A 23,235-nucleotide genomic window follows, 5' to 3' on the forward strand; every position below is an offset into this window, starting at 1 on the left:
TCCCAGAGATGCCCCAAGCCCTGTTTTCTCTTCTCTCTGCCCTTCTGCCCCCTACTCATATGTACCTGATGGGCAGCTTGGTCTTCATGTGGGTCCCCTAGTAAGGTGAGCGGTGGGGCAGGGAGGGGGAGAAGGGGGGAGGCACTGTCTCTGACAAGGACTTTCTTGCCTGCTTTTCTTTTCTTTTTTTTTTTTTTTTTTTTTTTTTTTTTTTTTTTTGACAGCTCATATGTTTATTAACAAAATGGACAAGCACACATATCCATTCATAAATTTAAGAGCCTTAGCACTAACAAATCTGGCCCCTCCCAACACCCCTCTTCTCTAGGACCCACCCCTGACTGTTTGGGTGCTTTAGAAATTTTTGGGCTTCTAACCCTTTTTATCTGGAAACCATATGAATGTGCTGTCTGGGCTCTATTCTTCATGCCCCCATCCACCCGTCCCCGTGGGTTGTGGGTAAAATCTCCATGACTCTGCTCAGTCACTCAGGTCTAGATCAAAATCTGGATATAGCTCCTTGGTGGTGACACCTCGGGTCACAGCCAGCTTGCCTAGTGTCATCTGGGCTACATCCTTGACGTCATTGTACTCATGAAGGAGGGCGATGTGGTCCTCCAGTCCAATCACATGGTAGCCCTCTGGTACTAGCTGGGAGATCTCCTTGTCCAGCATGTCTTGCTTCTCCTTCAGTTTCTGAATGTCAGCCTTCAAAGACTCCTCGCTCACCTCATCAGCCTCTTCAGACTTGGGAGATGGCCGCGGTGATCGGAAGGGCGCATAGCAACTTTGGTTAAATTCTGACTCAGTCCTCCTGAACCCTGAGGTCCGAAGTACCCGGAGCAGGGACGGGAATTCCTCAGAAGGGTCCAGGGTTAAGGTTAAATGGTTGCCTTGAGCTAACGAGAAATCCTCGATGGAGACCGCCAACCAACTCCCGTCAAGCTGCGTGCGCACCAAGCTCTTGTCTGCTTTTCAATCACTTCCCCCTGGCAGGGCTCCCTTGCCAGGTCACTGCTGTAGAGGATGTGCTCAGTCCTGATGCAAATTGACCTGCTGGGATGGATGGCCTCCCCTTTTCTGAGGGGTAGGAAAGGGGTGATACAGGGAAGAGGGAGGGAGGGTGGGACCAGGAGGAGAGGAGGAGGGAAGGGTATCTTTGGCATCCACTATCCTTAGAGGCAGATGCCTTGAGGGCCTATCAGTCAGTGTAAAGAAACTCTCCAAACTGTGTACAGACCCGGAGACCCTTGGTCCACTTGAGCTGCGGTAACAAAGGAACGTATCGTGGGAGCTGATAAGACATGATGCTGACAACTCTACAAGCTAGCAAGCCCAGGGTACCATCAGACTTGGTGGCCCGGCTCAAAGCAGGGCCTCTCGCTGTGTCCTCACTTGATAGAAGAGACCAGTCTGTTCTCTGGGTTCTCTTTGTCATAACAAGGACCCACCCCTCTAACCCAGTCATCCCCCAACATCCAGGTCCCCCGACACCGTCCACCTAGGAGTCAAGGTTTAGTGTATGAACTTGGGAGGAAGAAACCGAGTATTCTGTTTCAGGAATTCACTGGTTTCACTGAGTTAAGCGGTCGTAAGAATTCAGTTTCCTGTCTCAGTTGGCTGGCAGTTTTTGAGAATTTACCCAAATAAACACAGTGGTCTCTTTTTATCCCTAAACTTTATAGCCCTACAGGCTTTAATTAATTTCTTATTAAATTTTAGAATCATAAAATGCTTGGTGACACATGATCTTGAAAAGCCACTTACTCTCTGTTAGCAACTGGTGCCATATCTTTTAGAAAGTAAAGAATTTACCCAAATAAACACAGTGGTCTCTTCTCATCCCTAAACTTTAAAGCCCTAGATGTTTTAATTAATTTCTTATTAAATGTTAGAATCATAAAATATGTTTTTAGAGGCTCCTTTGATACCAAGACCATAAATACACGCGTGTAGTTGGCGTTGAGTCTGCATAGCCTGCAACACGGAAACCTGGGACAGTTTTCATTCCCACCTTCGATTCCAGGTCTATGTCTCCGGTATGAAACCATTGCCAGCCATTCTTGACTTTATTCTCTCATCATTTTTGTTTCCACAGCAGCATTTTTAATATTCCCTCTGGCCTCAGCCTAATCAGCCCCTGAACAAACTCTGAGAAAGTAAAAAAAAAAAAAAACTCTGCATCAGAGAGACTTCAGGTTGAATGCCAAGTCACTGCTTCTTCACGTGTCTGTGTCTGTCAGCAAGTTATTTAACCTCCCAAACTCTGCCCTCCCGTGTCTGTAAGTCACGGGGGTGATTGAAGATTAGCGTTTGTAAAGTGCTCGTAAATGATATGACTTTGGAAGGAAAATCTCAAAAAGGCTGAAACAGGCACTTCACAAAAGAGGAACATCAATTGGCCACATTAAAAAAATGGAGTGATATTCCTCATTAGTAATCAGCAAAATGCAAATTGATATTTATATGCGTATAATTACATATCCACCTGATGAGAAAAACATAAGAACTTACAAATGAGGTGAGGAGGGAAATGATGAGCTTTCCTGCAACACCGCCATGAGTACAAATTGATGTGTCCAACTTAAAAAAACATTTTTGAATTATTTATTAAGATTAAGGGTACAGTTGGCCGGGCGTGGTGGCGCACACCTTTAATCCCAGCACTCGGGAAGCAGAGGCAGAGGCAGGCGGATTGCTGTGAGTTCGAGGCCAGCCTGGTCTACAAAGCGAGTCCAGGATGGCCAAGGCTACACAGAGAAACCCTGTCTCAAAAAAAAAAAAAAGAGTACATATGCCTCAAAACTTAGAAATTCCTTCTTTTGATATTGACTTTAGATGTGTGTGATAAAATCTGAATCTCCACCAACAGTAAAGGGATAGGCAAATCTTAGTATATTTCTACAATAAAATGGTATGCAGAGGCTCACACAAATATACTATATGCGTGAACCCAGGGCTTATCACCAGCGGATTAACAATGCACACGTGTGGAACCGAAGTGCAGGCAAAAGGAAGTAAATATTGTGCAGCTACCTAGATGTAAATTCTACAAAGCTCAGCAGGGGATGAGTGACCAGTGAGGTGGCTGTGTGGTCAGCTGTGGTGGGGAGGGAGGAGGACGTGGTCTGAAGCGCGCGGTGCTTTCTCAGGGTCTGTGAGGTACGACCTTCCACTTATGCCACGTAGTCTTCTAGTGGATAAAATAGCTACAATTTTAAAGTAAGCCAGTTGTATCACTAGCCTCCAAAAGCTTCATTTTGGTGTAAAATCTAAATGCCTTAGCTTTGCCTAAGAGGTCCTTCATATGTCTCCATACCCCTCTCCACGGATGCGCAACGTGAGGGCTCCAAGCCATTGCTCTCGCAGCTGACTGCATGTTCCCCCGCTATGTATCGGTTGGGTCTTTCCTTTGGCCAACCTCTTGCTGTACGTGAGTCCACTAAAATGTCCCTTCGGCAAAGTCCCCTTTGACTTACTGTCACCACATCTATGAGATTTCTCTCTCTCTCTCTCCCTCTCTCTCTCTCTCTCTCTCTCTCTCTCTCTCTCTCTCTCTCTAATGCCCTTGTGCCCTGTGCCCACCTACAGAACCACACTTCACAATCTTTAGGATATCTCTGTGCTGCTAGCAGCACATGGCGTAAGTACCACATTCTTTAAGTTGAAAAAGTCCTTTAAAACAGACAATTTCATCTACTCAAAAAGCCAACGGCGCATCCACATGACTTAATAGGTAAATGTTTAACCTGGGGACATAACACACAGCAACACATTAGAGTCAACCACATAAAACTGTGATTGCTGTAGCTCATAAATGGCTGGTTATTGGTAATTACATATGATTCTCTCTTCATAACAGACACAGCCTGTTTTTATAAAGCACACAATAGTTGGGGACCCCTGGGTCTACATCTTCAGTGTGATGGTTAGCAGATCACCATAGAATAAATTCCCTCAGATTTCCGCAGCTATAAGAGCCACATCAAGCTCCAGGACAGCCTTGCTATGGAGGAGCCACCAGGCAAATGAAAGTGAGATACTGATCACTAGCGCCAACAGCTTCCTTTCAGAGTCTTACGGGCACTGCTATAGCATTCTATTTCTCAGAGATGTTATTTGACAGAAAGTAGCTTCCCCGTCTCAACTCTGCTTTATTAACTATGGACTTGGATGACTAGGAAGCAAATGTGGGTTTGACTTTAAGAGACATTCTGCTTGGGTGGGATGATATTTTTATTTTTTAAAAATACATTTCTGAATTATTCTAAGTAGGCAGAACAACTAAGTATATCATTGGTTTTTCCTGAGCAGGTGGTTTGTACATTAAAATATTCACAAATGTGATGATGTTCTCTTTCCTGTGTGTCTGAAGACTACATGGTGTGTGTGTGTGTGTGTGTGTGTGTGTGTGTGTGTGTGTGTGTGTGCGCGTGTGTGTGTATGTGTGTATTTCTAAAAGGAACTAATTATAATTCAGCGTAGAACCATTTTTTTCTACTAAAAGAGTTTAATCAACATGGTGGCATGCTGCAAACAAGAAATGCCACTTAAAATAATGTAGCCCGATTGTTACTCTATAACACGGTGTTACTAACTGAAGCCATCCTGTGTAGATTGGCTCAAGGAGATGTTGTCCTAAAACCCATGGCTTTATGTGGTGATAGAAGCTCCACACCATCAATCAATACACATGATCTCTTCTGATGACTCTTACCCAGATTGGCACCATGCTGAGCGGTGCTCACTCAAATGCGTATATGGGGCCTGTGTGATAGATAAGGCGGTCACGGCGGTTATAAATATCCTGCTAAGGAATATTTGCAGATTTTCAACTCACCACTGCTTATGTGGTTTCTCATCTATAGGAAAGGGGTTTAATTCAACAACTTCTTGCGTGAGTGGCCATAACCAAGATCTGAGATGGTCCTGTCGGTGGTGTTCGCACACCAGCCTAAAACGAGAGCAAAATAACACATCAATTTTATTTTAGGGTTTCACACTAAATTTCACTTGCACTACTAAAAAAATATTAACATCAAACACAATAACAATTTTCTCAGCTGGGTGGTAATGGCACACTCCTGTAATCCCAGCACTTGGAAGGCAGAGGCAGGGAGATCTCTGAGTTTGAGGCTAGCTGGTCTACAAAGCAAGTCCAGGACAGCCAGGGCTACACAGAGAAACCCTGTCTCAGGAAAGAAAAAGTCTCAGGTGGCAAAGATCAAGGAGATATGACATAAGAAATTTGAGGTAAGAACTCCTGTTAGTATTTGTTACAAGGAAACTTTGGTGTTCGCCATAGTAGAACAGTTAGATGTTTTTAAAATCTCAACATAAAACCCAATTAACAATTATATGGACGGGTAAGACAGTTACTTTTCTAACAAGAGACTTCGTTTGGAGATATGTCAATTCAACCTCCACAAGAACACAGTCTTCTTTTTACTGTAGAGCTCACTGGAACAATGGCTACGTGATTACGGACAAAAAGGAGACAAGGAAGAAGGGCGTGGTGGCACACAGCTGCAATCCCAGCACTCGGGAGGCAGAGGCAGGTGGATCGCTGTGAGTTCGAGGCCAGCCTGGTCTACAAAGTGAGTCCAGGACAGCCAAGGCTACACAGAGAAACCCTGTCTTGAAAAACAAAACGACGACGGGAGGTGGGGCAGAGAAGAGGAGGGGAGGGGCGCTAAAACCCTCTAGAATGCACCACGTAAAAGTAAGGTGATGTTGATTTGGAGACCAAAGCAGCTGCTGTAGTAACCTGATCTGATTATAGACCCACCCTTTACCCTTGTTGCCTGCATTAGTTTAGACCAGGTTCTCAAGCCTATGCCCTTGCACTGATTTTTAGGAAAACCTTTCCCACCACCACCCACGCATCCACTTGCAGCGTCCCAGTGTGGCCTCCTTTGTCCCGCACCACCATGGCAGAGTGCGGTATCCTCATCTTCTTCATGCCTGTTGTACTGACCATCAAGCTAGTCCATCCTCCCTGTAACTCAGCTCCTTACAGGAGCATGTGCTCCAATAGCCAAAATTCCTGCCGCTCTCTTCCACACACAGTGCTTCTCGCTTATAGACACCTATAGTGGCCCACTGTGCGAAGGCACGGGGGATTGGTGTCTTGTGAGGTGACTGGTACAAAGAGGGAGCCTCCTCCTACAGACACCGAATAAACTCGGCCAGATAAATAAACCTAGAGGCCTTCCTTCACACTCTGTGATTTCAGATCCCAGCTCCACACAGAAAGGACGACGACTCCAAGATCCTCCCACACTCAGGAAGCACCTGGTACATCCAAGAAGGCCACTAGCCAGAATTCAGTTTAATTTCAGTGAGGAAAACCCACTGACATGAATTTCTAGGGTTTTTAAGTCTCTGTTGCTTATTCTTTGACTTGCTCCTGGCATTGAGGAAGGAGGAGGAGAGGTGAGGTGGAGAATTGGGGCAATCCTGTCTCTTACTGTGCAGGTTGCTTGGCACTGCCTGGCACCCTGTACCATGGCTACATCTTCTGTGCATCCTACCCAAGGTGACTAGTATACTTCTCCAGGAGCCTTCTGCTATTTATTTTTCTATACAAAATTCGGATTTCCACTCCCGCCAGCATTACCTTATGGAGCACACAGGCTTTGTATCTTATAGGCACCAGAGATAAGAACAGCAAAAGGACCAAGGTAGCTTGCTGTGGGTCCAAAATGTCAACTACAAAACCCTTTGCTGAAAACAGGCACGTTTGGAAACTGCTTTCAAACATACAGGTTTCACTTGGAGATTTTTTTTCAGTGTTACCCAGTGTTTCCACTCATCTTTACCAAGATTCACTACAAAAAAATTTTTTTCAGTTTTTCTACATTAAACATAGGTGAAATAATGGCACTCAAAATGTACAGATTTTTAACCTTCCTTTCTTCATTTCATTTGCTCATGAGATTGGAATATACGCAAACTGAGGGGAGAAAGCATTCTGCTCGAAATACTAGAACTTTGGTGTGAAAACAGTAGGGAGAATCCAGGGTCTGAAAACACGGGCTCCGTTCTAAAGGACAATATGCGGCAAGCCCCATCTTATCCAAATCAATCTGCAGCTCACGCCTCAGAACGGGGTTATGTAACGCAATAAATAATCTCAACGTGCTAAAGACACAAATGGATTTTGTCCGTCCTGACTGACGAAGCTTCTTCCTGCTCAGTCTGTCGGCCCTGCTCTCCACACACGCACACGTCCTCCTTGCTCTGTAGAAGGTGCGATAACAGATGCGTGTGTGGTGGGAGGGACTCAGCCAGCCCGCAGCAATCAGAGCACTGCACTCCTTTCTTGTCACTACTGGGCACTTCTGCACCTCTCTATGCAAGACTGCCACCATGCCAAGGAAAAGCTTTGACAAGAATATGAGAGGAAGCCGCGGAGGTGGGGGGTGGGGGGGTGGGGGGGTGGAGGGGAGAAGCCCCAGGGCCGGGAGCGGGGGAGGGGAGCCGTGGGGCTGGAGGGGGGGCTCAGGGAAGGGGTCCGCTGAGTGTCCATGTGGCTGCTTCGCATGCAAATTGAAGGAACTCTCCCTCATCCGCAGCCCATTTTTCTGATGAGCAACCAAAGATTTGCTTGACTCACTCACAGCAATTCCACTCCTCATCCTTCCTCTGGCTACAAACATGACCTGAAATCAGCTCTAGAACAAGAAGGAAAACTGCCTGGCCCTGTGTCTAACAAACAGCGAAATGCCAATCGGTCTTTATCTTTTGTCATCAGTAACGGGAAGGCTATAATAGAACTTTCAACATATGCATGTGCCTTTGCACGCTTACATTAGGCAAACCTGGTTTGCTTCCGATACTCCTGTGGCATACACTGACAGGGAACAAGTTCTGCTGTAGATTCAAAATAACTGCGTTCTGTAGCGTCCATGATCACCTCTCAGTTCCGCTTAACCTTGAAACAGCTTGACCACATACTATGAAACCCTGATACTAGCTGCCAACGCACCCAACAATGACAGGGAGAGAGCACACTCAGCTGGTCGGTCCCTGTGGGATCCATCCATAATCATGCCCTTCCTTCCGGCATGCAAACACACTCCCCTCCCCCAGCAGATGCTGTTTTGGGGAGGACAGAAAGCAGGAAGCTGGAGGCAAGCTGAATTTGCCACTCCCTGGTAGTTTCGGCTCCCCTGTCACTGGGAAGCTCTTTCATTACAATTGCAATGATTTTTGCAAGGACCAGAGCCCTGCACATGAGAGCTCCTAATGAGCAGAGGTAAGGAAAAGCCAGCGGGGAAGGTGGAAACTCATGCTTAAGGTCAAACCAGTTTTCTCCTCTGCTTTCCTAGTCCCATTGTGGGAAAAGAGACAGTCCCTTTTGATGACTGTAAATAAAGTCATTAAGCCAATACTTTGTATCAATTTTTTTTTCTTTTTTGTTTTTTGCTTTGTATCAATTTTTAAGGGTAAAATCAAGGTTTTGTTTTGTTTTGTTTTGTTTAAGGAATACCTACCAAAAAACAGCAGGACTGCTACATCAAACTGTCTAGTCCTAAAACCCAGTGGTTCCAAAGCGGAGTAGGAACCTCGTGAATTCATTCATGAGCAGAGCTGGCTGTACTGAGACATACATGCTCACTGAGGAGAGAGGGCTACTGAACCCTCTAGGAGGAAAGTGGCCATTACCGCAACCATTTTAAATATGTTGATCAGCATTCCACAATACCATCTAGGATTAACTGTAACAGCCAGCGTTGGGGGGGGGGGGGGGAGAGAGAGAGAGAGAGAGAGAGAGAGAGAGATTGGGCAGGTAACACACGCCTTCCTTCATTCCCAGCTCTGGCCTGTCCCATATGACTTAGCCTGTGTTCCTGAAAGTTATTGCTGTCTGCAGCAAACACAGACCATGTAAACAACCTTGTGGCTGCTCCAGACCCTACTGCCCTAGGGTAAACCATTCTTCCCCACGGCCAGATTGCAATGCCCTTGAAAGTTATCTGCTTAAGGGAGTCAAAGCAGCACTGATATATATTATTTTCTTGAAAATCTATAACCTGATTTACTTGGAGGTCTTCCAATAAATCACACTTATCCTACCAAAGGCATAAACACATAAATTTTGATAACTGTATCACTACGCTCTTTTCCAATGACAGCTTTTCTTTTCCTTCTGAAAATGCTCTGACATTTCTAGGGGACACAGTATCTCAGCACAGAATACCTGGGAACCTTGCCATAGAAAACTGCTGCTTGCTGTGACTGGGAGATCACTTTCTTAAAGGGACAGTTCCCTGTGTGGCTGCAGTGCCAATGTTCGCTCTTTTCCCTGGTCTGGCTCCTGTTCTGCGTTCCTGTCTGTAGCCCAAACTTACCTCAGGGTCTTTCTACAAGGGGGGCATCGTCAGTTTCTAATACATATGTAAATAATTCTAAACTGTATGAATGGCTTCCAGGTACTAAAAGTCAAACTTGTCTGGAAATAAGCAATATGCTTACTAATGACATTTTTTAATGTTTTATGAGAGACATAGCATTTCTCAAATAAACTGAGCTCCTCACTTCTAAACAATCTCTCTCTCTCTCTCTCTCTCTCTCTCTTTCTCTCTCTCAGGTTGCAATAATAATGGTTTGTCCCACCTTCTGTCATTCTTTGCTCCAAACAGCAAACAGAAAGCTTTCAGCCTCTCGGATAAGATGCTTTTCCCAGAGTGAAATGCTAGCTTCTTGCTTCATTAAACTGGCTCCCCAGCCCCATTGCTCCCTACTTTCTCATGTGCTCTTCCATCCCACCAGAAGCGATGACAGATAGCACCCACCCTCCCAAAACAGGACAGAGCCCAGAAAGAGCAAGGAGCCACCTACCATATTCCGTGCCTGAGACCTAGGATCCTGGTCCGGCTGCTTGCCCCAGAAATCCTCCCTACTGGGTTTTCGTTAGCCACATTCCAAACCGCAATAAGGAGGGGAATCTTTGGAGGTGTGGAGATTGTTTAAAAATAATAACAGATGGGTGACTTCCAAGAAGACCCAATCTTTAGCTCGCTCAAGCCCCTAGGAATTGAGGAGTGAGGAAGAGAAAGGAAAATTATAAAAATGAAAATGAGGGGAAGGATAAGTATGTAAGAAGCACCACCCACCCCCATAAAAATAAAGAGAGATGGGGAGGCTTAAGGGAAGAGAGAGTAGCTTGCTGAATCACCCTCTCTCACTGCCTGGAAACCATTGTGCAGCAGGAGGCTGCCTGTACCATTGTGGAACCTACCAGAGGAGCTGGACAGAGGGCTTGGGGAATGGGGTTGCTATGGCAACTGAAAGGAGCACACATGACGTCAAAGCCCAGAGAGGTCTAGGGAGGGGTAGGAGGAGGGAAGGGAAAAAGGGAAAGTATCTGCGGTTGCAGCTACCTCGGGTTTTTTTTTTTTTTTTTCCTGGCGAAATGAGAAGCAGGCAGAACGTAAAGGAATAGAAGTGTGGCCACCAAGATCTGCGAATTCAGCTCGGGCGGGGTGTCGGGGGTAGGGGTGGGGGGAGGAAGGCGGGAGGGGGTCGGAGGAAGGCAGGAGGCGGGGGGGGGGGGGGGGGGGCGGCACAAAGCCAGGAGCATTCGCTCTGTGCACCGAGGACAGATCAAAAAAGCCACTGGGAAGGTAGTCACCTTTGCTTTTCAACCACTTCAGCTTTTTGCAAACAGCTAAAAAAAAGACAGACATGTGCCATCTCTCTGAATGACAAAACAAACAAGAGACAGACTCAACCTCAGAAAAGAAGCAAAGATTGGAGCTGCGCCCGGAACGCAGAGGTCATTTGTCCAACACCATTTCTTCTCTGTCTCCCTATTTTCATTAAAATCCTACATAAACACCCACTAGACCAAACTCGCAGACTAATGTATATATTGCAGTTTAATACTGCAGGAAATACTGATAGTTTGAGTTAATAAATTAGGGTACTGGGTGTTTTGTTTCTGGCTTCAGAAAACTCCATGGGAAAGTAATGTAAATTACATTTACTACATATCTCAATTTTTAATCTTTTTTTTTTTTTTTTTTTTACTTTGGGTGCTATAGGATATTTTTAATTATAAAAACTCGATTTTATACATATGATAGCTTAATGAAATGAAAGACTAGACTATTTCACTCTTAAACTACTTACCAAGACAATTTTCACCCAATTTCAAGCAAGCCTGCTCTTTGAACTTCTCAAGCTACACAAATCAGATCCAATGCCCGCTCTTCCCAAAAGCCTTTGCCGAACCCAGGAGTGCTAAACTTCATGCTGTACCTTGGAACTGGTGCCCTGACATGAGCAAGAAGCTTCTGTGGTAGGCTAACAGAAAAGATACAGCTGCTGTAAAGCCAGAGAGATGGCAAAGCCTGCAGCGCACCGCGAAGCCCTGAGGAAGCTGGCTCTGGCGTTTCTGTGCGGTAACTGGTGCTATCTTATCTAAGAAGGAACATACCAAATGAACCGCTTGGGTGGGCTCTCGCTCTAGAACTCTCAACAAGTTTTTGGTTGTTTCTTTGTTCTGAATTCAAGTCCTATAAGACTCAGTAGCTATTTTTTTTTCCTCTCCAGTTGGGTCTACTTATAAATTATGACTGCCTTGCATAAAAATGTGTGGGCAGCTAATCAACTTAGGAGACAGTACCCAACGTGCTGCTTTGAACGCGCCGGTCCCTACGTTCTCCCTTTCTCCTCCTCCTCCCTCCCCTTCTTTTCTGTGCTAGGACAGGGTACCAAGGCCTTCCAGGTGCTGAGCAAGCACGCTACCCCCATGCAGCACCCCAACTTGTTTCCTAAGTTGCCAGAGCAAAAGTCAACCCCCCAACAATCCAGGGTTGCCAGGAGACGCTGGGCTGAAGCTCTCCCTTGTGCTGTGGACAAACACTAAGTCCAGAGAAGCTGTCCATGAGAAGAGAGAACATAAGATTAGCCTTCCCCAAAGCTAGTAGAATAATGTGTGTCCTCTCAAAGAAAAAACTAACGTTCTGATCTTGAAGTAGGGTAAGATTTCTTAAAGCAAATAAATGTATCCACTACACACACACACACACACACGCACACGCACACACATACACACACACACGCACACGCACACACATACACACACACGCACACGCACATGCACACACATACACACACACACGCACACACACACACGCACACACACACATACACACACACACGCACACACACACATACGCACACGCACACACATACACACACACGCACACACATACACACACACGCACACACATACACACACACGCACACACACACACACACACACATACACACACGCACACTTCATCAATGCTGAAAGCATTTACTTACCCAAAGTCATCAGTGAGAAAACAGCCTAGAAAAAAATATCCTTGACACACATGTGAAAATATACTTGATATATATAAATTCCTATTATATGAACATTTACAAAACAGCAATGAAAACAGACAAGCAATGATCTTCATTGAGTAAGAAGACTTCAGCCGACATCTGACAGAAGATTTACAAATAGTCCATATGCACATGAAAAAGCACTCAACATGACTAGTCACTGGGAAAATGCTAATTAAATCCACAAAGAAATCCCATTTCATGTCTACAAGAATGGCTACAATTAAAAGCACCGGTACTGGCAAGGCTATGAGGAACCAGCACTCTCTTACACTGCATCAGAAAAAAAGGGGAAAGGCTACTTTAGGAAGTGGATCAGAAAGTTTTCATCACGATAAACACACACCTCCAGTGTGACTCAACAATTCCATTTCTAGGCATTCACGCAAGGGAATAGAAACACATGCTAACAAAATGTCATGCATAAATGCTACACCAGCTTTATTTGAAGTAAAAACTATAAGCAATGGAAAGCGTGTCCATAGAACACAGAAGCAAACGATGGTACATTCATGTAGTGGAATTTTACCAAAGGACAGTAGCCACTCGTCATTCTCATTTGTTCGATATTACTCTTAATGCTGTTGGTTTCCAGGAGTGATGGACGCCAGGAAGAACAGATAATTTATGAGCTTACTGTGTTCGCCATGCAGCATGTTCTTTCCGTTGAGAAGGGGCAAACTCTTTAAACATGCTTCCAAATGCAACTGCGTTTAAAGAAGGCCTGACTCGGGTCCTCTCAGTACTGTCAATTTCATGAACTTTGAATAAAGAATCTTGAGTGACTAACATAATGTAAGCTCATTTTTAAAAGGTAGACTTTATATACCATCGATCATTTTCAGGTCTATGTATGTAGGAAGTATGTACCACCAGGGGTGATGAGGAACGTCTACCTCTTTCCAAATGAACTGCTAAAACATGCAGCAGGGTAAATGACTCCCAGAAGCAGTTCTGGCTGGTTAATATTCATCCATCCATGAGACAAAGGACAGACAGACGCACCTGCTCCTCCACAGTGCTAGGAATCTGAGCGATGACTGACTAGGGGAGGCAGGCAGTGGGCTGCCCAGAGTAGGGGTGATGTAAGCAGCGATGACTCAGTCTACACCCGGTGGAGCCGTGAGCGACTGTACGAGCACATCAATTTGTCAGAATGAATCGAGGTGTAACCCAAGTGTATGCACCTAGTAATATTAAATTCTAATTTCAGGGGCCAATTTTTAAGTCAATTTCCAAGAAGGAAATTGCTAACTGACCAATACATTAAGAGTTCTAAAAGGTACAAATCTAGTGCTCTGCCCTAAATCTTGATTTTACTTTTCCCACCCGAGCATATCCAGTGTAGATAAATCTGAACCAGCCTGGCTAACTATATCATGCTGAGCCACATTTCCTTCTTAGCTCACCTGGATCATTTCCCTGCCGATCGTGATGCTTGTGGGAACCCCAAAAACCCAGCAACAGGGAAGGTCCAGATTTAGGCATCCATCCATGAGGAGAGAGACAGGTGATGGAAGTTTGCATCGCATACTGATGAGATCCAGATATTTAAGAAACTGGCAAAAAGGAGAGAGAGAGAGAGAGAGAGAGAGAGAGAGAGAGAGAGAGAGAGAGAGAGAGAGAGAAAGGCCAGGGTGAAGCCTTGGTGGGTAAAGTGCTTTCTACACAAACAGAGTTTAGGCCCCACTGGCCATACAAAGATAGCCCTAATGGCTAGTGCCAGATGGAGAAGTGCCCTGCGGCTTGTTGACCAGCAAGTCAAGGCAAATCATGGTGCTCCAGGTATAGTGAGAGATGATAGATAGATAGATAGATAGATAGATAGATAGATAGATAGATAGATAGAAGAAATAAGATAGATTGTTTAAGAACGATACCTGACATCAATCCATCAATCCTTGGCTCCCACATGCAAGTGCATACGAATGCACATGCACCCCTGAACACATGCACACATACATGTACAAAGGTGCACACATATGCAAACACATACATACACACACACACACACACACACACACACACACACACACACACACACACAGAGAGTAACATTTTCAGAAAAACCTGCTAATAAGCAAACCACTGGTTTCAGCTCAGAGACAGTCATAGAGTGTCAGGGCTCAGCCTCTGAGGAAAGGGGCGGAGCTAAGCATGCCTTGCCAAACAGAACAAAGCACAAAGCTTAGGGTCAGGGCACAGAAAGGGACAGAAGCTGTAGAATCAGGGACCAAAGTTAGAGTCCCATTTCTGAATCTGAGTCTCAAGTTCATTAACTAGACAAGAATTGAAACAACCACACTCCGAGTCCCTTGTCAAAACTGTCCCAGAGCCAATGAGCCACTTGTCTCTACTTGGTAGATGTTTTCCAGACTCTGTAGGCAAAGCTTTATCTCCTGGGAAGACGGCCATCCCAGAGGAAAACAGTCGCTAGTTCCCGTGAGACTTGTACCACCAGGGAGCTATATACACATGACAGTAATATCACCTAGTGACATGGCCAGCGTAAAAAGTTTGGGGAAAGCAAGACTGACTATGAATTCCGAATCAGCAACATTCAACAGGTGATTGGATGTGTGGGCATCACAGAGAATTAGCATGCCTTCTTGAGCTCTGTAGGCTCACAGACACACGGGCTGCCACCCTGACAGAATCAGCCAAGTGTCTCCCGTGGCGCTGCCACGCGTGGCCTTTTTCAGGTGTCCTCCTCCTAGTAAGTATTTATCATCGGAAAACAATGATTTCATAGCAGAATTCTCAGAAATGCTGCACCCAACGTTTTCCTCTTTGGAAGCCACATTACACAGTAGTAAATGAAAGGCAATGAGAAACTCTGGAGTGAAAGAAAGAAAGAAAGAAAGAAAGAAAGAAAGAAAGAAAGAAAGGAAGGAAGGAAGGAAGGAAGAAAAAAGTTTATTGAAGAATCTCTCAACTTTTTAATTAATGTCCTTTAATTTTTAATCAATATCTTAATAGCTTTTAATTAATATCTTTTATAGTCCTATCAGGGTGAGAATCACGGGGCCAGTGGATGGCTCATAATGACTCTCTGTGTCATGAGTTTAAATACGAATAGTTAAAAAAAACACACACACACACACATGAACTTGCTGTGTTAAGAGAAGGGTTCTATATTCATTTTTTGGAGCAGGTTTATGTTTACAGGGGGGAAGGGAGGCAGCATACAGAGCATCCCTGTGGACTCTACACCTCTCCCCGCACTTTCTCCTCCTGCTACCTTCCAATGTGTGTGTTACAATTGAGCCAGCAGGACTAACACGTTGTCATCAGGATTCAGTCTTGGCACTGAACAGCACCGTGGGTCTTGAATAATGTCCAGTCGTCTTGTGCTGTACTCATTTTTAATTTTTTTCCTAAAGAGTTCATTTTACATTCTGACAACTGTGTTCACATCAAAAGAAAGCAGACTGAATTAGTCTCCTGGAATTTTTTCCTTCTGGGGTTAAAAAAAAAAAAAAGTGATGTTAGAATTCAGTAGCAGAAAAGGTGCCTTGAGCTAATTTTTATTAAGTTTATATAAGCATTGTTTTTTTTTCCATACAACCAAGAGAATTGTGTCTGTTTGTGGTTTAGCACATGCTGGCTCTAAATGCAGAGTGTGTCGCTCAACATAAGCAGGTATACATCAGTTTTCAGCATCGCGTTCTTCTAAAGAACAAACTAGATTTAGTTCACAAAAGACAATGGTGGGAAACCTTATTTTAAAATAATGTCAAAGAAGGCTGAGCCTCGTCAGGTAACATCAGCTTGAACAACCCAATTAGCTTGTTTGTCATTAGAACAATGCTGATAGGAAAGCGCCTTGCCATAGATCCCCGGGGACACTGGGATCTGGAGGTGGAGCAGCTATTCTTCCAGTCACGACCCCTCGGATTGACCCACGAGTCTGTCCACCCTCAGCTTCCAGCCTTCCCCCCCCCACCCCCACTTTGCTGCAGAGCCCCAGAAGCATGACAAAACATGAAGGCAGCATGGGTGACTTTGGCTTGTGCCTAGAAAGGCAATTTCTTACTCTTCTGTAACAACGCGTATCTGAACTAAACAACTCTTCTCACCTCTCATCGGCTTGCCGTTACTATGCTCAAAAGGGCAAGCTCGCTAAAGCAGGTCAAGTGGGAAAAAAAAGAAAAGTGAGCCCAAAGCTACGCAACCAAACTTTTAAAATATTCCCTTCATAAACACAGACCCATGTCCCATTAGTGCAGAGCCTGTTTTTGACAATCACGCTGAAAAGATTTTGTAGCCCAAAGCTCTGCAACCAAACTTTTAAAATATTATTTTCATAAACATAGACCCAACCATCACCACCAAGGAAAATGTCTCAGTGGTATAGAGTCTGTTTCTAACAATCACGGTGAAAGGATTTTGTAATAACTTAAGTGGTGAACAAAACCCTCAGTAAGAAAGGCTCCTGTGATAGCATCCAAACATCAGAAAGAGTGATGGCGTCAATAACCTCGTGCACACTTGGGGTGTCTAATCTCATGCTCTTAGACCAAATGCTTACCAGCATTAGCTAGCATATACAACTCATGCCAAGTCTCAAATCTAATGGATTTCCCAAATTAGCAACAAGAAAATCTGCCCACTATCTTAAGCATGCCGTTTGACATTGTTGCACCATCGTGTGCAAGGGGGGAGGGGGGCCTGAGGAAATGTGTACACCGAACTGTGACGATGAGCGGGCAGTAACTGAAATCAGCATATTTGTCATAGCAAACAAGACACCCAAAAGGATTTCACTTGAAATCTTTTTAAAGTCGATGTGAAATTCATATGTGTAGGGAAAGGGACCTTGAACGCACCAGCAGATCTTGTTTAAACTACAGCTAGGCTGCTTCCTGTCTAAGTGGCCTGAGCAGATCTCCGTTTCCCAAGTCAGGCTCAGACACTGTGAAAACAGTGGTATTTACTTCGCAGACTTCACGGGGAAGAGATTAAATAATGTAACTAACGTGGCGAGCATGGTCCTTGGCTTACGGTGGTCACTCAGCCAGTGCTGAACAGCTGGCTGAACCCCCGTGTCTCTTGAGAGGTGTGTAACCCTCACTGGAACTCCTGCTTCAACCTAGTAATCCCCAGACACCACCCACTGGCCCAGGAGCACCCCTTTTTCTGTGACTGGGAGGCCTGAAAGTATAAACACAAGAGGAGAAGTTGATCACACACGTGCCTGTGTTGAGGGACCCCATAGGACCGAAAGTTAACTGTAAGAAACATGAGCCTCCCTATAGCTTTCAGTTGAGATAGGACTCAAGACCTTGTCTTTCGCAATAGCCAGGGAATAGAGACAACTTCGATGTGCATCCACAGATAAATGGATAAGGAAATGTGGCACTTGTGCAGCATGGAACATTACTCAGCTGTAAAGAAAAGTAAAATCCTGAAGTCTGCAGGTAGGTGGGTGGAGTAGGAAGAACAGCTATCCCAAAGAAAGAATATTTATAAAGCTATATGGAAGCCGATTATCCAGCAACTTAACTAGAAAATGGAATTAGAAGGACAGTAGGACACGTGCAATATGAAAAAAGGAGGGACAACTGGGCTTAAAGAATTAAGAAGGCGTGGGGGCTAGGAGGAAGGAGAGAGGGGGAGGTGGTGGGTGGTCTACCAAGGGATGTTTAAAAAGGAAATCCACAAGTTATAAGCTAATTTCAAAATATAACCTTTTAAAATGAGCTCAGAGATACCTTGTGTGAGTGGACAATGGTTCTCCAGAAAGACGTGGGTTAATGGAAAATGCAGCACAAGGCATATAACAAATACTTCCCTCGAGGCATGTGATGTCTCCCTCATGACAGGTTTTTGGGCAGGGAAGGACCAGAGGTCTCCAATACTACACAAGCCGTCGCCACTGCCTTTGGTTGCCCTCCATGGCAGCACTGTAAGACCCTATTGATGAAGACACCATACTTTTTGGCAGTAGGACATAGAGAAATCAAGTTCAACCTCCCTCCTGGGTAGCTTTGATGGTTCTGAAAAGGTGCTATGGAGGATGCTGAGGAGGAAAGGCATGAGCAGTCTCCCTAGCCCTGGGCCCTGTATGCTGCAATGCCAAATTGCCAGGCAGCGTGTGCCCACGGGTGCAGGAGCGGCAGGCCTGTTATGAGGTGACTAACCACTTTCCGGCTGGATCTGAGGTGGCCTGCTCCACAAGAGGGAATCTCATTGTAGTATCCCTGGTCACAAGCCCATAGCTGGGAAGGTAAAGGGCCCCGGCAAGAACCTACCAGTGTTATTTTGTTAAATGACCATGTTGTCCAGTCTCCTTCTAAATATAGATGTTTGTGCTCATAGCCCTGGGTGTCCTAGGCCTGGGTTGGAGCGGCTTCTTTTTACAGCAGAGACTGCAGCCAGGGCAGAGAGATATGTCTTTACTAAGGCTCCGTCCCCATCAGGGTTCAGGCAGCAGCAGCACATAAAAGAAGACAGAAAGAATTTAAGAGCTACGAAATGCTGCCTTCAAAGTGTGACGTGCCTGTTTCACTCACGGACTCACAGCACCTGCAGAAGAATCAGGCCAGCCAAGATCTCTGCGTGCTGAGCGAGACTGATCTCCAGGCACAAGTCTTGACTGAGACGCTATTGGCATGGCTACGGAAAGGAGAATCACTGGTCTCTGAGGCTGGTAGGCTCACCCCATGCTCCGGTGGGTGGTCCCCACCTAGACACATGTATGCAGCACTAACTGGACTCAATGGGTTATCAAGACGATGACGACGATGACGACGATGACGACGATGACGATGACATATAAGACACGAAGTTAGGAGAGGGATGTGTTGAGAAGGGAAACAGTACATATACAAATTATATTTCCTTATACACATGCTTGGAATTCTCAAACAATAATAAAAAAAGAACAAAATTAGTTATTCCGAACCCCCGGCACCCTAAAAGGACATTGTGGCCCTCATTAGAAATTTCCTGAGGAAAAATCAACTACTTGATTAGCAGATATTCAAAGACATGCTCTAACACACACACACACACACACACACACACACACACACACACACACACACACACATACACACACACGCAGAGAGAGAGAGAGAGAGATTCAAGAAGGAAATAGTCCACAGAAAAAGTGCTATTATTGGAATTATGTGAATTTCATATAATTTAACTAAAATAGTTGCCAGCCAGCCAGTCACTGAGCAGCATCTGCTTTCCAAATACTGTCTTGAAGATTAAGAAAAGCAGTCTGAGCCGGACATGGTGGCACACGCCTGTAATCCTAGCACTCAGGAGGCAGAGGCAGACGGATCGCTGTGAGTTCGAGGCCAGCCTGGTCTACTAAGTGAGTCCAGGACCACCAAGGCTACACAGGGAAACCCTGTCTGGGAAAAAAAAAAAAGAAAAGAAAAGAAAAGAAAAAAAGGGGGAAAAAAGTAGTCTGAAGCTTGGTCCCATAGAAAAGTCACAATCTTATTTCAGGGCCAGTCATTTTAAAACACATCTATGAATAAGTGTCTCGATGCAGAAAGAAAGCTATGCTGTCTGGCTTCGAGGGAAGGAAGTCATTGCCCTGTGCATACACACTGGAAACACAGACCTCCACCCCTGTGTTTATTTGGGGAAAGCTGCCCAGCCTGATACAAGGGAAGCTTTAGTTGTCAATCCCACCGTAAATACTTACTCAGGTCCTGGACAGGCAGTAGCTCTCCACACTGGAGTTTCTCTGACTGCAGTGCGTTGGGTCTAGGTAGCATGACAATTGTGTTCTGTAACTACAAGAGGACGTCTTAAAGGGATTCCCGAACCATGACCAGAACTTGAACAGTGGCAGACTTAATAAGAATAGACTTAAAAGCGAAGGATGAGAATAAAAAAGATGACGCGTCTTAGCTGAAGGAAGAAGGTAACGGGAGAACGAGAGAGAAGTGTAAAGTCTTGTACCAAGTTGTCTTCTATGCAGAAATATGCAAACCAAACATTTACACTCTAAGTGGAAGTGCAAGCCAGAGAGAACTGAGTCTCCTGCTGAGGTCAGCTGAGGCTTCATGTGGTATTTAATGAACTATACAGCAACTATACAGGTTGCAGTCACCTGACCACTCAGCGGCATCACGGGTGTCACCATTACCATGACCACTATCACGGTAGCTACTCTACTGAAAGCAGGCCCTGTAGCGCTAGGTTAGATTGACAGCCATCAGCTTTAACTCTCAATAACTCTAGACCATCGTCTCGGTGACATGCACTGGCCTATGTACTGACCAGAGAGGACAGTCATCGCTTCTGCATGTGCAGGAACACTAAGTCTTAGTCAGCACAGGCGACCACTGCATGAGGCGTGGTTTGGACCTATGCATCACACCGCTGAGTCATTGTCCGTTGTTCTTGTGGAACTGGTGGTCAGAGAAGGTATGACCCCGTGAAGTGAGGTCAGCCTTTCCGTGACGTGCTGTAACACAGCTTGTCAGAAATATGGCATGGCTGTGAGGCGCTGACAAGCACCCACTAGCAGGGCTCCCAGCGTGGCTTGCAAGACATGATAGCACTTTTGTGGGCAAAGGCTTTAGGCCAACTGTGAATTTAAGAGTAAAAAAAAAAAAAAAAAGATTAGTTTCTCCAAATAGCTACATTTTCTGAATTGAAAATCTAGTCTGTATATGCAATGTAGAAAGACACTGGCCCCGCGTCCTTTCCAAACACAGCTGCATATATTGATTAGAGATGTCATCTCCGGAAATATGGCCAGGGTGTTAGCAATGCAAATGTACACACACAATCACACAACCACCAATTCATCCACACAACAAATACGCACCAGATAGCTACTGCTCATGGCAAAGGGAAAAAGCTTCCTACACGCCTTCTGAAGAGCTCAGTGACTGCTATGCATGGCTATGGATGACCAGTAAGCAAGATCTTTTTTTTTTTTTTTTTTTTTAATTATTGTACCAGAGTAACGGCAACGAAGCTTGATTCTCTTCACCTCTGAGGGTTGTTTGTCATTCTTGAAAAACTCAGTGGGAAAAAAAAAAAAAAAAGAAAAACTCAATGGGTTTTTTGCAAGGGTTAAGCACCCCATGCTGAACCTAAATCCATCATTTCACCCCAACCATCGCCACGCCTGTTGCCATAACTTAGTGCATAACACATCTATAGCATAATTTTAACTTGATATCCTAAACTACTTTTATAGTTTGTGATATTAATAAAGAAATTTAATGCATTTACATGAGAAAACGTGTCCCTTTTTCCCCCTCATGGTCATGGGCTCTATGTGAGGACTGCTGAGGAAGGGAAAGCTGGAGCTGGCTGGTGGTTTGATAGAAGGGCTTCCTGTTTTAATATTTAGTGCACGTTGTTTGAAGGCTAGAGTGGGTGAGAACAGATGTAGAAGTGAGGGGAGAAAAGAAGAGAAGCTCATCGGAAGGACACTTTCCTTAGGGAAGACAGACAGAATATGAGCACCCGGGGCAGAAGGGAAGAATACACTTTATATAGAAAACTCAAGCAAAGCCGTGACTTGAAGCTGGCTTCCCAAACACCCGCCTGCCCCATCCAAGTTCATGCCCCAGATGCCTGCCCTGTTAGCCCTCTCAGCCACCAGCAGAGAAGGGGATAAGAATGTGACAAATGGTGACACCCGTCTGTCCTCCAGCTCTTCCACCCAGGGTCAGGAGGTCCAGGAGCAAGCAAGGGGGGACAACCCTGTCCCTCACGCCCCAACCCCTCTTCCCTGCATTCACTGCAGCCCCTCGCATGAGGTTGCAGCTCTTGGTGTGATACTTATGTACCTCTCATTTCTCTGGTCTGGCCGTCCTAACAGCTGAGTAAACCGATGCAGTCCCTGGCGAGCGTCAGTGTGACCCAGCTGCCTATGGCCACGGCCAAGAGAAGCCACTGTGGACACATGGAAGGCATGCCTGATGCTGAGCTCAGAAGATCAGGAGGCGCACACCACTCAACAAAGGACCCAGCCCCCAGCTGCTTGGCCAGCACAGTGCCCTGCTCGTGCATAACAGGCATAAATCTCTGCTTGGATAGCTCCCTCAAGTGTGGTCAGGTCAGTTCACATGCCCAGTGTACAGCCTTGGCACCACCTTGGCGTTGGGGCAAAACTCCCCGAGTCTCTCTTGGCACTGCCCAGTGTTTCTGGCTGGCTACTGTCTAGGCAAATGAACAAAGCATTGGGCTCTGGGTAGGCCAGAAGCGGGATTTTTGTCAGAGTAAGAGCATCCTAAAGTATCCCTCTTGTTGAGTTCCATGATGGCACGTGCCATGCTTTAAGTTTGCAGTGTAGTTCTCCAACGTAACTCCCGGGGTGGGCGTCCTGGGGGAACGCCTGCAGCAGTGCTATCTTTCCACACTCCATGTCCCACCTCTCAGTGCGCGCGCGCGCACACACACACACACACACACACACACACACACACACACACACACACACACGCTGCTGCCGCTGCAGCCCGGAAAGCCAGTCCAGCATCTCGTGGGCCCAGGCAAACTGTCACTTGAGGGGGAACCTAAACTCCAAATAGAAGATGTTCAGCTCTCAACCTTATGAATCTTTCAAGACTAATAATTTTACTTATAAAAAATTTACTTAGGAAGCCTCTTGTATTTGAGGGTGATGACAATGTAAGATTATAAGGCAATCCTATTAAGTGATTATAAATGGAAAAATTAATACACTAATACCAGACCTGGAGTATTCCGCTATGTTCTCTCTTCACCAGATCACAGGATTTTACATTCACTGCCTATTCAAGTTTCTTTGTTGTCTGACTTATTATTGTCTTTTAAAGATACTCCCTACTAATGTTTTGAAACTCAAAAAAAATGCATTATCAGTGGAGTATACACAACAGA

The 23,235-nt window shown here is 45.3% G+C and overlaps 2 protein-coding genes and 1 pseudogene across 3 annotated transcripts in view; all 3 read right to left on the reverse strand.

Moving 5' to 3' along the window:
* Positions 1-10,250, reverse strand: part of Mapk10 (mitogen-activated protein kinase 10) — a 254,254-nt gene extending 244,004 nt beyond the window's left edge. For both annotated transcript variants that reach the window (XM_051170140.1, XM_051170142.1), the window contains exons 1-2: positions 9,847-10,250; positions 4,841-4,954 (exon numbers count right to left, since the gene is read on the reverse strand). The gene's annotated coding sequence lies outside the window, so the exon portion shown is untranslated. The remainder of the gene's footprint in view (positions 1-4,840; positions 4,955-9,846) is intronic.
* Positions 288-20,479, reverse strand: LOC127210809 (DNA repair protein SWI5 homolog). Its single transcript, XM_051170556.1, has 3 exons — positions 20,462-20,479; positions 20,051-20,141; positions 288-899 (listed from the first exon to the last, which is right to left on the reverse strand). The coding sequence occupies exons 1-3, from the start codon at positions 20,477-20,479 to the stop codon at positions 481-483; spliced, it is 528 nt and encodes a 175-aa protein (XP_051026513.1). The 3' UTR covers positions 288-480.
* A 1,483-nt stretch (positions 20,480-21,962) lies between these two features.
* On the reverse strand, positions 21,963-22,738 carry LOC127210810 (rho-related GTP-binding protein RhoN-like; annotated as a pseudogene).
* Between the last annotated feature and the right edge of the window lie 497 nt (positions 22,739-23,235).

The sequence above is a fragment of the Acomys russatus genome, chromosome 28, assembly GCF_903995435.1.
Source record: "Acomys russatus chromosome 28, mAcoRus1.1, whole genome shotgun sequence".
Classification (NCBI taxonomy): domain Eukaryota; kingdom Metazoa; phylum Chordata; class Mammalia; order Rodentia; family Muridae; genus Acomys; species Acomys russatus.

Coding starts and splice junctions, on each gene's coding strand:
- LOC127210809 (XM_051170556.1), bottom strand. Junction 900..20,050: donor ACTGCCTGTCCAGGACCTGA/GTAAGTATTTAC, acceptor ATTTCTCGTTAG/CTCAAGGCAACCATTTAACC.